A 13,188-nucleotide genomic window follows, 5' to 3' on the forward strand; every position below is an offset into this window, starting at 1 on the left:
TCCAAGTTTGATAACCCCATACCTCCCCGTTCTTACTATCTTCAACTCTCCTTTACAACGTGATAACGAGGATGGCATGATTGAGCTATAATTCCACCAATGTATTTCATTGTGATGTAACAGTGTAGTATATTCTTTGCTCCGTGATCCATGTGTACAACTTCTGAGTTTCACGATACGGAATGCTGTACAATTCATGTTTTCTTTATCCTGTGCACTCAATAAAGGATATATATATTTTTTTTAAATGAAGTATTTACTGATAACTTTGGAAAGTTAAAAGGTTTTCAACATAGCATAGTTTTGAAGAAGAATGATTGCCCTATGGTACACAAAGTACGCACGGTGCCCCTGATGTTGAAGAAGGATTTGAAGTCTGAGCTGGATATAAGTTGTGTGCCCAAGCGACGATAGAAGCCACTGAGGGTTCAGAATGGTTATCCCAAATAGTATGGGTATACAAAGCTGACAAGTCCATAAGATTGTGTGTGAATTTACATGATTTGATCATCTGGGTAGACTGTCAACCTCTTCCTAATATAAATGAGATACTAATTACTATCAGAGGGGCAGAGATTTTCACATCACTGGTGTCAGAACTACAAGTTTCCAGATCGGTGTGTTAGCACGGTCTGGCGGAAACAGTAAACAAGATCATTTTCAGGGAAAACTATGGACTGAACTAGTTCGCCAATGGAACCTAAGGATGGCCACTGACGCATTGCGGAGTCAGCGGTCTAGTCTTTCACCGCAGTAATCATAGAATGCTGGTGAAGCGCGCGAGTGCGGAGAACTGCGCACTTCACCTGATTCCCTGCCTGAGGTGGAACGTTTTTCGTGTTCGGAATTCTGAGAGACCCGAGTTAGCCTTACCCTTCAGGAAGGCCCTTAGTATAGGTTCCCAGTAATAAGTTTTACCATATTCCGCTATTATTTCCCTCCCCCTGTCCCCCTTTTTGTATCCCGCACTCGCTTTCCCTAACCTTCCCAAAAGAACCGTGCCGTTCAGTCGGCATTCTTGAGACCTCTAGTGGCGAAGAGTAGAATTGCTCCGAGGTAGTTTTCGGCTGGAAACAGCGGAGCCCGGCAAATTTCAGGAACGGAGCTGAGAAGTGAAAGAAAAGAAGACGACAAAGCTAAGTGTTCCACTGGGTTACTAGCCCAAGTCACAGTGAAATAATGTAATTGAGTAGATAAAGCCTTACCTGATATATAGTAGTCTTTGAATACCGAATGTCATCTCCTGAGAGCTCCATCTACAAAAGACTTAACAAAAGAAGTTCGAGTTAGACCCCAGTATAAGACAACTAAGCAAAACGAATTAAGTGAGTTTGATAAGACCCATATGTTAGTACAGGAGATAATTAAAAGGAGAGTAAGACTAATCATATTATAAATCTCATTCTAGCACAGAACAAATCTCACAAGAATAAAAGAAGAAAACTAACAGGCATCACAGAGTTAGATCACACAAAGAGAAAACAAAGTAAGTAGAGGAAGCTAATAAATAGGGAAAGGACAGGGATAGAGAAGGCACACAATATTAAGTGAGTTTGTGTTTTTACAGGAAGAATAACTGCCAAAGCCTGTAAGCACTTACATCTTGTGAAGAACGTAGAAAATAGAAGAGCAACAGAGTTCTGGAATAGCAATGGTAGGAAAGCAAAAGAATAGATTAGAGTGTTAGAGTACACGGGTGGGTTACAGGAGAGTTATTAAAGTATTGTAAAATTCTTGCAGGTATTCTTCAAACTGAAGTCTGCTGGACGGGCTGCGAGAAGAACCACCAGAACTCTCTCTCTTCTCTCTTTTATTATTTTATCCACTTCCCCCTTCCCGCTGAAGTAGCATACTGGGAGACTTGTGGGTTCAAGCTCCCGGTTGCTGTTTGGTGGGATTTGGGAGCTAGCATCTCTGTTCCTGTGTACAAATATAAAAGTACTTAAGAGTCTGACAACTGGGCATGTCAGCAGCCTGCTATTAGATGGAATTAAGCAAGGATTCTAGACAACTAACATCTTTGGTAACCCCTGAGGGTGTGTTTTGTTATGTGCATATGCCATATTGTCTGGTTTCTGATTCAGCCGCGTTTCAACGATTGATTGGTAACTTGTTCAAGGGACTAACTGGTGTGTTTTACTTTCAGGACGACATTCACATATTTGGGAGGTATCAGATCGAACATGATATGTGGGTTAAGAATGTACTGAATGCCATCAAGAAGTGTGGGTTGACGCTCAGGAAGGAAAAATGTAAATTCAATCAGTCAGGTGTGGATTATTTGGATCATCATATATCTACTAAAGGAATAGAACACAAGATTAAGATTCTTAAAGCAATCGAAGATGCACCTGTACCTAAAGATAACAAGCATTTGCAATGCAATAGGTCTCGCTTTAGGAAAGTTTGAGCTATTAGTATTGTAAATGACACATTTTTTATTTAAGTGTTGGTTTTGAAAATAGCAAAATTAATAGCTTTGTCATTTACAATGCCTATAGTTATCCCTTTCGCAAATGTGACACCTATAGCATTTGTAATGCAATATGTGTTGTATTTACGTGACTTAGATGTATTGATATTACAAATAACAATCGCTTTTAATTTTTTAAAATCATTAATACTTAAATAAAAGTTATTGTAATTTATAATGGCAATAGCTTAAGCTTTTGTAAATAACTTTTGTGAAGATTATGTTCAGTGTATTTTATTGTGACGAAAATCCAAGAACAGAAGTGAAATATTAACATCTTTTTGTGACATTTTTAATAAAGCTTGAAACATTGAGAGAAAATATTTGAACCAGATGTTGTGGTGGCGACGAGTGATGCTGTGGCGTTCAGTGATGCTGTGGTAGCGCATAGTGATGTTGTGGTGCCCCTGAGTGATGTTGTGGTGGTGCTGAGTGATGCTGTAGTGATGCGATAGATAGACAGAGTGAGTGCGATAGATAGAGTGAGGGCGATAGATTCAGTGAGGGCTATAGATACAGTGAGGGCGATAGATAGAGTGAGGGCGATAGATAGTTAGAGTGAGCGCGATAGATAGATAGATAGATAGATAGATAGATAGATAGATAGATAGATAGATAGATAGATAGATAGATAGATAGGTAGAGTGAGGGCAATCGATAGATAGATAGAGTGAGGGCGATAGATAGATAGAGTGAGAGATAGAAAGAGTGAGGGCGATAGATAGAGCGATAGATAGAGTGAGGGCAATAGATAGATAGAGTGAGGGTGACAGATAGATAAGAGTGAGGGTGACAGATAGATAAGAGTGAGGGCGATAGATAGAGTTAGGGCGATAGATAGATAGAGTGAGGGCGATAGATAGGTAGAGTGAGGGCGATAGGTAGATAGAGTGAGGGCGATAGGTAGATAGATAGAGTGAAGGCGATAGATAGATAGAGTGAGGGCGATAGATAGATAGAGTGAGTGCGATGATAGAGTGAGGGCGATAGACAGAGTGTGGGCGATAGATAGATAGTGGGGGCGATAGATAGATAGAGTGAGGGCGATAGATAGATAGAGTGAGGGCAATAGATAGATAGAGTGAGGGTGATAGAGTGAGGGCGATAGATAGAGTAAGGGCGATAGATAGATAGTGAGGGCGATAGATAGATAGAGTGAGGGCAATAGATAGAGTGAGGGCGATAGATAGTTAGAGTGAAGGAGATAGATAGATAGATAGATAGATAGATAGATAGATAGATAGATAGATAGATAGATAGATAGATAGATAGAGGGCAACAGATAGATAGATAGAGTGAGGGCAATAGATTCATAGAGGCACATTCTGCTTATTTTTTCCCCTGAGGCGGAAGCCGGGGGCACTCTGCAGCGTAAATTGACTTTGCTAATCTGCACGATTTGTAGCCAATGAAGTTGTGTTTTTAAATTCTGTACATATTATAATTGTTCATTTTTAACCGGCACTTCAGTGTGAGAATAGCGTCGCACCGAAGCGGATAATACCTCTTGCTGACACGGCGCAGCCGATTCAGGCGCTGCCCACACCGTGACTCGCTACTCTTACGCCGCCATCTTGCAGGGAGGAAAGGGCTGCGGTCCAGTTGTTGGACGCCTCCCGCCCTCCCGGGATACTTAAGGGGCTCTCTCACTATCCTAGGGACATTCTGCTTATTTTTTCCCCTGAGGCGGAAGCCGGGGGCACTCTGCAGCGTAAATTGACTTTGCTAATTTGCACGATTTGTAGCCAATGAAGTTGTGTTTTTAAATTCTGTACATATTATAATTGTTCATTTTTAACCGGCACTTCAGTGTGAGAATAGTGTCGCACCGAAGCGGATAATACCTCTTGTTGACACGGCGCAGCCGATTCAGGCGCTGCCCACACCGTGACTCGCTACTCTTACGCCGCCATCTTGCAGGGAGGAAAGGGCTGCGGTCCAGTTGTTGGACGCCTCCCACCCTCCTCCACACCCCTCTCCGATCATGTATAAAAATACCAGACCGGCCCGTCCGCGCAGCGGGCGGGCGCAGCGGGCGCGCCGATGGCGCGCCGAAGGCAAGCCCGTCTGCGCCCGTCTGCGCCCGTCCGCGCCTGGACCGGGCCCAGGGCCAAGAACCCTGCTCGGGCTCCCTCATTTCACAAGTTAGCCTACTCTCGCATGGCCCTGATGGAGCTCCGACCAGCCCCTTCTTCCCGCTGCACAAAACATGACCTATTACAAAAACCTATGGTTGCCAACTTGATATGCCCCCACTGTTATAGTACGATATCTATTAACAACTTGAAGACTCCCTCTAAATTGCAAAGCAACGTCAACGAGGTGGTCATTCTTATGGCCCTCATCAATGCGCGGTCAATGGGCAAACACAGCCAAGAAATAGCGGACCTTATCACTGATAACAACTTAGATGCCCTCTATATCACAGAAACATGGACTGATGATGCATCAGCCCCATACCTAGTAATTGCAGTCCCTCCCGGCTACATAGCCTACCGACAGGACAGGGTTAGAAAAAAGGGAGGGGGTCTGGCCATTATAGCAAGAGAACGGTTCGAGGTCCGAACATCATCCATTCCCGTCACGTCATGTGAAGCCATGCACTTTAACATAAAGTTCACAGCCCTTTTTAACTTTAAGGGAGTTCTCCTATACCGTCCCCCTGGGACAAGAGCAGGCTTTCTGACCAACTTAAGTACGATAATGGAATCGGTCGCCACCGAAGAGTCTATGACAGTTATGGGTGACATCAATTTCTACCTAGAACAAGACAACGATAGGGACACCGCCGCCCTCACATCAGACCTAGAAATAATGGGCCTTAGACAACTGGTTACCTCTCCCACCCACCAGGCAGGACATACGTTGGACGGCATTTTTTCTAATGTAGAGGGCCTGCGCATATTAAATATTCTACCCATGCCATGGACGGATCACTTTGCTATATTTAGCGGCCTGACAATCAAGGAATCATTGAGGAAGAAGGTCACATCTTCTAAGCCAGGCTCCTTCAAAGTATGGAAGAATATAAACCATACTGAATTAAAAAAACTTCTGGACAGGACTTGCCCAGACTTATCCAATGAACCCAACAACGCAACTCGTCAATTCCAGGAATGGCTAGGCGATGCCACGAATCACCTAGTACCTACTAAACTCCATTCCAGGAATAGAAGCACACCGACCGCTCCGTGGTATACAGAGGAATTAAGAACCCAAAAACAATTAAGTAGGAATAGGGAAAGGCACTGGCGTAGAACTTATGACACCGAAAGTAAGATCAAATATAAAGAATCACTGGCCACCTACAAAACAATGATTATTGTAGCCCAAAAAAAAATTTTTTCGGAGCAAATCGAAAAAGCTAAAAACTCCAGTAGGCAACTATATGACATCACTAAAACCTTATCTGGTAATGCTCCAGATCTTAATCACTCTGCGACGCATTGTCCGAGTTCTTTTTCTCCAAGGTAAACGACATATACCAAGCTTTTACTTCAAAAACTAATATCACCAGAGCCCCTCCCTCCCACATGCCTTCAGGAAACACCTTGACTAGTTTTAAGGCTCTTACTACCGATCAAACAAAGATCATTGTCGCGTCTATTAAAACAGGATCGGCCAAAGGCAAGCCCGTCTGCTTTATGCCCATCAAAGCTTCGGCTCTCTTAGTGCCACCTCAGTGTCCACCATTCGCAATCTTGACAAAGCTCGACCCAAGTTGACTCCCTCCATGGCCCCTACCTGCCCTCCCACTGTGTCCCCGCCTCACCGCTCGCTGGAACCTGCCCAGACTTCCAGCCCAGGAGACACCATTTCGGCGTGTCTCCTAAACACCAGATCAGCGGTGAAACACCAATTGGAACTTTATGACCTTTTGGATAGCCAGAAGCCCGATTTGCTATTCTTGACAGAAACCTGGTTCTGCCCCGATTCCCTTCCTAATATTCTCGCACTACTCCCGTCCACTTACTACGCACTGCGGGCGGACCGGCCGCCGGGCAGGGCAGGCGGAGGAGTTGCTTTGATCGTCCGGTCGGACTTTCACTTCCAAACCCTCTCCTGCCCGGCCATTAAAGGAACCGAATGCTTGGTAATGCGCTCAGCATCTTTTCAAACCCCTGTGACTTGTGTGCTTGTCTATCGCCCTCCCGGTCCTGCCCCTCACTTTTTAGTTGAGTTTGAAGAGCTACTAGCCACATTGATAGTTAATAACTCTTCTGTTTTAGTCCTTGGTGACTTCAATTTTTGGCCCTCTGCCCCTGCAGAAGACACAGCGTCTAGGAATTTCACTGACTCCCTTCTCAGTCTTAACTTCACTCCTCATGTATCCACCCCCACACACTGTAAGGGCCACACCCTTGATCAAATATGGTCTCTGAATACTTCAGTTTCCCCCCCCATTATTGCTCCTTGTTTATGGTCCGATCATTTTCTAATATCGTTCACTTTAAACCTGCTTCAACTCAAACGTCCAGCCCTCCCCAGGAACATCTGGGCCCGCAATTGGAACAAGGCAGATATCCCTGCCTTCTGTTCCACCCTTCACAATTCCGCCCCGTCCCTGGAGAAACTTTCCCCAGCATCGCAGGTTGTCACTATTAACGAATGGCTATCCAGGTCCTGTAATCTGGTTGCTCCCCTGAAACGTGTTGCTGTGAAACGCGCCCACAGTGTAAATAAATGGTTCTCTGACGAACTTAAGGCTAAGAAGCTTGCTGCTCGCCAGGCTGAACGTGCATGGAGGCGCTCGTACTGTCCCATACTAAAAACCCAGTATTCACTATTGCTCAACGCATACAAAAGGGCAATTCTTTCAGCCAAGACTGACTATTTCTCCGACAAAATCCTCTCAGCAGGAAACCAGTCCAGGGAAATTTTTTCCACGGTACAGGAGCTGGCTATGTCCGACAGAACTACTCTAAAACCAGTGCCCTCTCAAGTTCTCTGTGACTCCCTGAATAACTTTTTTGTGGAGAAAATCAGAGTCATTAAAGCCAACATTCCCCTACCTCCCCCATTCCCTCCGGCCCCCGATCCCCCTCCCAATAGGTTTCACCTTGATTGTATCCCTCTGTTGACTGGAGAGACGCTGTCCTCCCTGACGGCGAAAGTTAAATCTGGCTCCCCCTCAGATATATGCCCAGCGCCCATCCTGAGAGAAATCTTTCAGGCCTGCCCCGCTCCTCCTCTGACATTCTTGAATGACTCGTTGGAGATTGGTGTAGTTCCAGAGCTCCACAAATCAGCAATAATTATTCCTCTCCTAAAAAAAACCCGGTGCGACCCCGCTTCCCTAACAAATTACCGCCCCATTTCCCTTCTCCCTTACCTGGGAAAAATCTTGGAGTGCCACGTCGCCGCTGCCCTCAGTTCATTTATGGAGGACAGCGGCTACCTGGCCCCCCGCCAGGCCGGATTCCGCCCCCGCCACTCCACCGAGAAGGTTGTGATTTCGGTCCTGGACAGTCTAAGGGAAGGAATGGATGTGGGCCAACCTCAGGCTTTGGTCCTCCTTGATTTGTCCGCTGCTTTTGACACGGTTGACCATTCCATCCTTCTCACCCGTGTCAGGGCGGCGGGCATTAGGGGGGCCCCCCTGGCGTGGCTCACCTCCTTCCTGGGGGACCGCACCCAGGCCGTCCGTCTAGATGGGTTTTCCTCTTCTCCACTTAAGGTGCATTGTGGTGTTCCCCAGGGTTCTTCCCTGTCCCCTCTTTTATTCAACCTTTATATCCTCCCGCTTATCTCTGCTCTCCAATAGCTGGAGGTCACCGTCTTTAACTATGCGGATGACCTTCAATTGATCTTTAACCTTTCGCACTCCTCTGAATCCATCTTCAATTTCCAATCAATTATGATTTTCATCAGGGACTGGATGAACTTTAACCACCTCAAACTCAACCCAGATAAAACTGAGCTGGTTTTGACGGGTGGGGCATCCAGTCCCTGGTCCCCTTCGTTTTGGCCCCCTGCACTTGGCTCCCCCCCTTCACCTTCTTTTTCTGTCAAGACACTTGGAATCACGCTAAATCAAAATTTAACTTTGCACTCCCAAATTAGTATGGTGGTGTCCTCATGCTTCTACACCCTCCGCACCATCAGGAAAATCTCTAGATATTTCTCTGTGTCTGCTCTCAAACTCATTATGATGGCTATGGTCCTGTCCCGGCTGGATTACGGTAATATCCTGTACAACGGCGTCCCAGCTTATGCCCTCCGTCGCCTTCAGCTGGTACAGAACCAAGCGGCACGCCTTATATTCGGCCTCCCCAAGTTCCATCATGCCACAGCTGCACTTAAAAACTTGCACTGGCTCCCCATCAGGGAGAGGGCCCTTTTTAAACTGTGTTGTACTGCGTTCCAGGCCCGAGCTGGTACCGCTCCAGCCTTCATAAATCCGGCAATCTCCAGTTACACACCTGCCAGAGAGCTTCGTTCCTCCTCTCAATCTCTCCTCTCTGTCCCACGTTTCAGGAAGACGAGGATGGGGGGGCGAAGTTTGCGGTTCTTGGTCCCATTTTTTTGAACTCTCTTCCCCCCAACGTCCACTCCATTCCACTCTATCATGATTTCCGCAAAACCTTAAAAACTCATCTTTTCCTGCAAGCCTTCCCCGCCTAGTCCCCTCTTGCTGCTATCTGGTGTTCAACAGTCCTAGCGCCATGAAACCGCATGGTAAAAGTGCGCTTTATAAGTGTTTTTAAATTCAAATTGGACCCTTGCCCTTCCTCAGTACTTTATATAGTGATGGACACTACTGTCCCGGTCATCACTCATGTTTGCAACACAATACTGAGTTCAGGGACATATCCAGATTCCTTAAAAACACACTGGTGAAACCTCTGCTGAAGAAACCCAGTTTAGATAAGGAAGAACTAAAGAACTATAGGCCCATAGCAAGCCTCCCTTTCCTAGCCAAAGTGGCGGAAAAAGCCATGAACCAGCAGCTATCAGAGTATATAGAGAAACACTATCTACTGGATGACACACAGTTTGGTTTCCGCAAGTATCATGGTACGGAAACCGCCCTTATCAAAGCAGCAGACGACATCAGAACTATCCGTGACCAGGGAGGGACAGCAGTACTTGTACTGCTAGATCTCTCGGCAGCTTTCGACACGGTCAACCACAAGATCTTGGTGGACCGTGTCGGAAGGATGGGCATTCATCACACTGCGAGAGACTTGCTCTCCTCCTTCCTGGCCGATAGAACGCAGACGGTCACACTGGGGCCATACCAATCGGCCAAGCTGTCACTACCGTGTGGGGTTCCTCAAGGCTCATCCCTTAGTCCGACACTATTTAACATCTATGTGTCGGACCTTGCTTGTGTGATCAAAGCATATGGGATGAGCCTAACCTCCTATGCTGATGACATGCAACTGGTGTTGGCCAATAAAGGTGACGGGCTGGAGGTGGCAGAGCGCTTCCAAAATGGAATGATGGCTATTGGAGAGTGGATGGCAGGTAAGTGCCTGAAGCTCAACTCCGATAAAACGGAGGTGGTCATTTTTGGACCCCTCTTCCCGATTTGGTCTGCATCCTGGTGGCCACCAGCCTTCGGCACCCCTCCTAGCCCGACCCCTAAGGTCAGGAATTTGGGAGTAACCTTTGATGATCATCTCAACTTCATGGCACATGCGAACAAAGTAGCGGCCACAGCCCATCATAAACTTAGAATGATAAGGAAAATCATCCCTTTTCTACTTGATGCAGCTGCTAAAACACTGGTCAGTTCCTTAGTTCTATCATCCTTAGACTACTGCAATGCACTTTTTCTAAATGCTCAAGCCAGGGTAACTAAAAAGCTTCAGACAATACAGAATGCAGCAGCACGTCTGCTGTCCAGAACTCCCAAGTTTGCACCCATTTCCGATACTATAAGGACATACCACTGGTTGACGATCCAAAACAAGATCAAGTTTAAATCACTCTGCATAGTCTACAAGGCACTCCACGATCAAGGACCACGCCCCCTCAAGGACCAGCTTATACCCGATAAACCGGCCAGACAGCTTCGATCCATAACCCTCAACCAGTTAGTGGTTCCGCGTTCCAAAACAGTCTCCTGGGGTGACCGCCGCTTCTCAGTTGCGGCTCCTAAGTTATGGAATACCCTGCCACAACATATCAGAACCAGCCCCTCACTTCTGCAGTTTCGGAAGAGATTAAAAACCTAGCTGTTGAACCAGTGACATTGCCCAACAATCTTCCGAAGTTATCAATATCTTGGGGAAAGATAGCTGAATAGTCTAGCGCCGAGACGCCTACGGGTATTCGTTCGCGCTCAATAAATGTCAGAAATAAATAAATAAATAAATAAATAGATAGATAGAGGGAGGGCGATAGATAGATAGAGTGAGGGAGATAGATAGAGTGAGGGCAATGGATAGATAGATAGATAGATAGATAGATAGATAGATAGATAGATAGATAGATAGATAGATAGATAGATAGATAGATAGATAGATAGATAGATAGATAGGAAGATAGATAGATAAACACTCTTTGGTAGCTACCCACTGGAAATAAAAAACACTGAACAAAGAAAAGCATGCAGAATGTGAACAAATAGTGAAATACACAAATTGGTACCATGAAAGACCATCAAAATGAGAACGCAAGTGGTTAACAAGTGTACGCACTTATACATCACCGGCAGCAGCAGTGTAAGCTTTCCTCCGCTTCTGTAACTGCGCATGATTGCATATGATGGAGAGCGAGGTGTGTGGTGTACTAGAGTGAAGTGTGTGCTGTTAAAAAATCACAAGGTGAAGGTATGGTGTATATGAGTGATAGAAATATTTGCAAGAGAGAAAAGATAGCAACACATGGTTGTTGAAAGTTCCTGCCTGCACGTCATGACTGACGTACTTTTCCACACAATCCAGGATGACATGGATATGTGAAGAGGGGGCGTCAGGGGACAGGGCTGGAGTGCCAAAGAAAGGGAGAGGCAGTGTCATTGCTCCGCTACTATCATCATGCCTTTATGAGGCTGTAAGCCTCCAAATTTGTACGAGGGGTGCTCTGATTTGAATATTTATGCTACAGAAAATACAAACATAAAGATGTTCTATTTACAGCAACTCAGCACATTTCTCGGGCCTGCCAGCCAACAGATCAAACACAGCGCACTGCCATTTGTACAGAATAAACAAAGTGGTTTTTTTCCCAAAAATGAAAAGAAACCGGTCTTGTAACCAGATTGGGGGGGGGGGGGTGCTGTAACCCGACCCATGTCCAAACTGTGATTGCAAGTAACTGGGATGAGGAGAGGGCGTCTGTGGAGAGAGATGGTACAAAACATATGTGCTACAGTGGATGGAGAGAAAGGACTGGAATAAAGACCGACGGTAGTGAGAGAGGAGAGTGGACAGAGCATCTAAGGAGCTACTGTGTAGCAGAATGGAGGGTAGTTATCTTAGAAGAGGTTGTTCTAGGGTATGCAGGGCAGAAGAAAGGATAACAAGGCGCTACCCGATGGTGCGAAAGATAAGATTTGGAAAACAGTGTTTGTAGCAGCCTAAAAGGGCTGGAGGGCATGTGTTGAAGCAGACTGTTTATACTTGCGTTGGGGTGTGAGACGAGGAGGGAGGGGAAGAAGGGAGGGGCGGGTTGGCCTCAGCACCTCAGAGCACTGGGCCGGTAACACTTTGCTGCTGAGTTAGGAGCCAGCCCTCCACCAGAGCACTGCGGAGCTCAGAATGCACTGGGGTAACGTTCAGCTCTCAGCCTTAAGAGAAGAGCTGTACACCTTTGCTGCTGAGCACCCAGGGGTGGGGAACAGTTCAGAGCTAAATGCTGTGCACCAGCCCCTGACCACGGGCTGTCAACGGCCAGGCACTGGGTCTCGGTCCCAAAACAACTCAGCTCCGCAGAGCAATGCAGGCCATGAAGTGCTTAGAAGTTAGCACTTAGCGCCAGGCTGGGTAACGGCTCCACAGTGACGGCGGGTGGGGGGCTGCTTGTCACTTAGAACCAGGGGACAGAGCAGTACTGACCGCCAGGCAGAGGGTGGATCCAGTTTATACAGAGTCACACACAGATGCGAAAGCCACTAAACTTAAATTAAATGAAAGTGTGCGCCATGCTCGCGCTATTTACATGAAAGCATCCTAAACCTCCAGGCAGAGGGTTTATACAGAGTCACACACAGATGTGAAAGTCGAACGTTTTTTTATTATACAGTTAATGCCATACAAAGCTGACTCTGCTAATAAAAAATCAAGGCAAAACCGTTATTATTGCTACATACCACCCGTTTATATAAATAGCCCACCACTAATAAAAATAAAGGTACACTAAAATTGAAAGCGTCAGGCACCGTTTATAAATAAATAAAAGCTTGCATAAAGGGGTGAGATGGTGTGGAGACCAGCATAGTGAGGTTAAGTTAAGAGTGGAGAGCGGCGCCAAAGCTGAATAAGCATAACACAAACAAGCAGCGTCATCGGAGAGTTGACGGGGGCGGGCATGCATTGTTGTGGGAGCAACGGGGTCGCACTGAGTTAGATGTACTAAAAATGAAATACACTGACAATGGAGGACTGTCTGAGCCTTGGAGGAGAGATAGAAAGGCAGCACTGGAAGGGTTAATCTTAAAATGACACATTGTGGCAAACTCGAGGGGCCGTGGTCCTGATCTTGGAAGAGATGTGTAAATATAGGAGGGGGCCCACGGGGGGAGAGACAGGGAAGGATTCGATCAG

General features: G+C 46.2%; 1 protein-coding gene across 6 annotated transcripts in view; it reads right to left on the minus strand.

The window, feature by feature from the left end:
- LOC144763959 (uncharacterized) overlaps nt 1-13,188 on the minus strand; it is a 286,851-nt gene that overhangs the window by 223,253 nt on the left and 50,410 nt on the right. For 3 of the 6 annotated variants that reach the window (XM_078650024.1, XM_078650027.1, XM_078650026.1), the window contains exon 3: nt 1,206-1,266. The exons of 2 other annotated variants lie outside the window; for them this stretch is intronic. In XM_078650024.1, the coding sequence (XP_078506150.1) occupies nt 1,206-1,256 (51 nt within the window). In that variant the 5' untranslated portion in view covers nt 1,257-1,266. Of the gene's footprint in view, nt 1-983; nt 1,106-1,205; nt 1,267-13,188 lie in introns of all 6 variants that reach the window. One more of the 6 variants, XM_078650025.1, reaches the window with a different exon arrangement.

The sequence above is a fragment of the Lissotriton helveticus genome, chromosome 6, assembly GCF_964261635.1.
Source record: "Lissotriton helveticus chromosome 6, aLisHel1.1, whole genome shotgun sequence".
In the NCBI taxonomy this organism is placed as follows: Eukaryota; Metazoa; Chordata; class Amphibia; order Caudata; family Salamandridae; genus Lissotriton; species Lissotriton helveticus.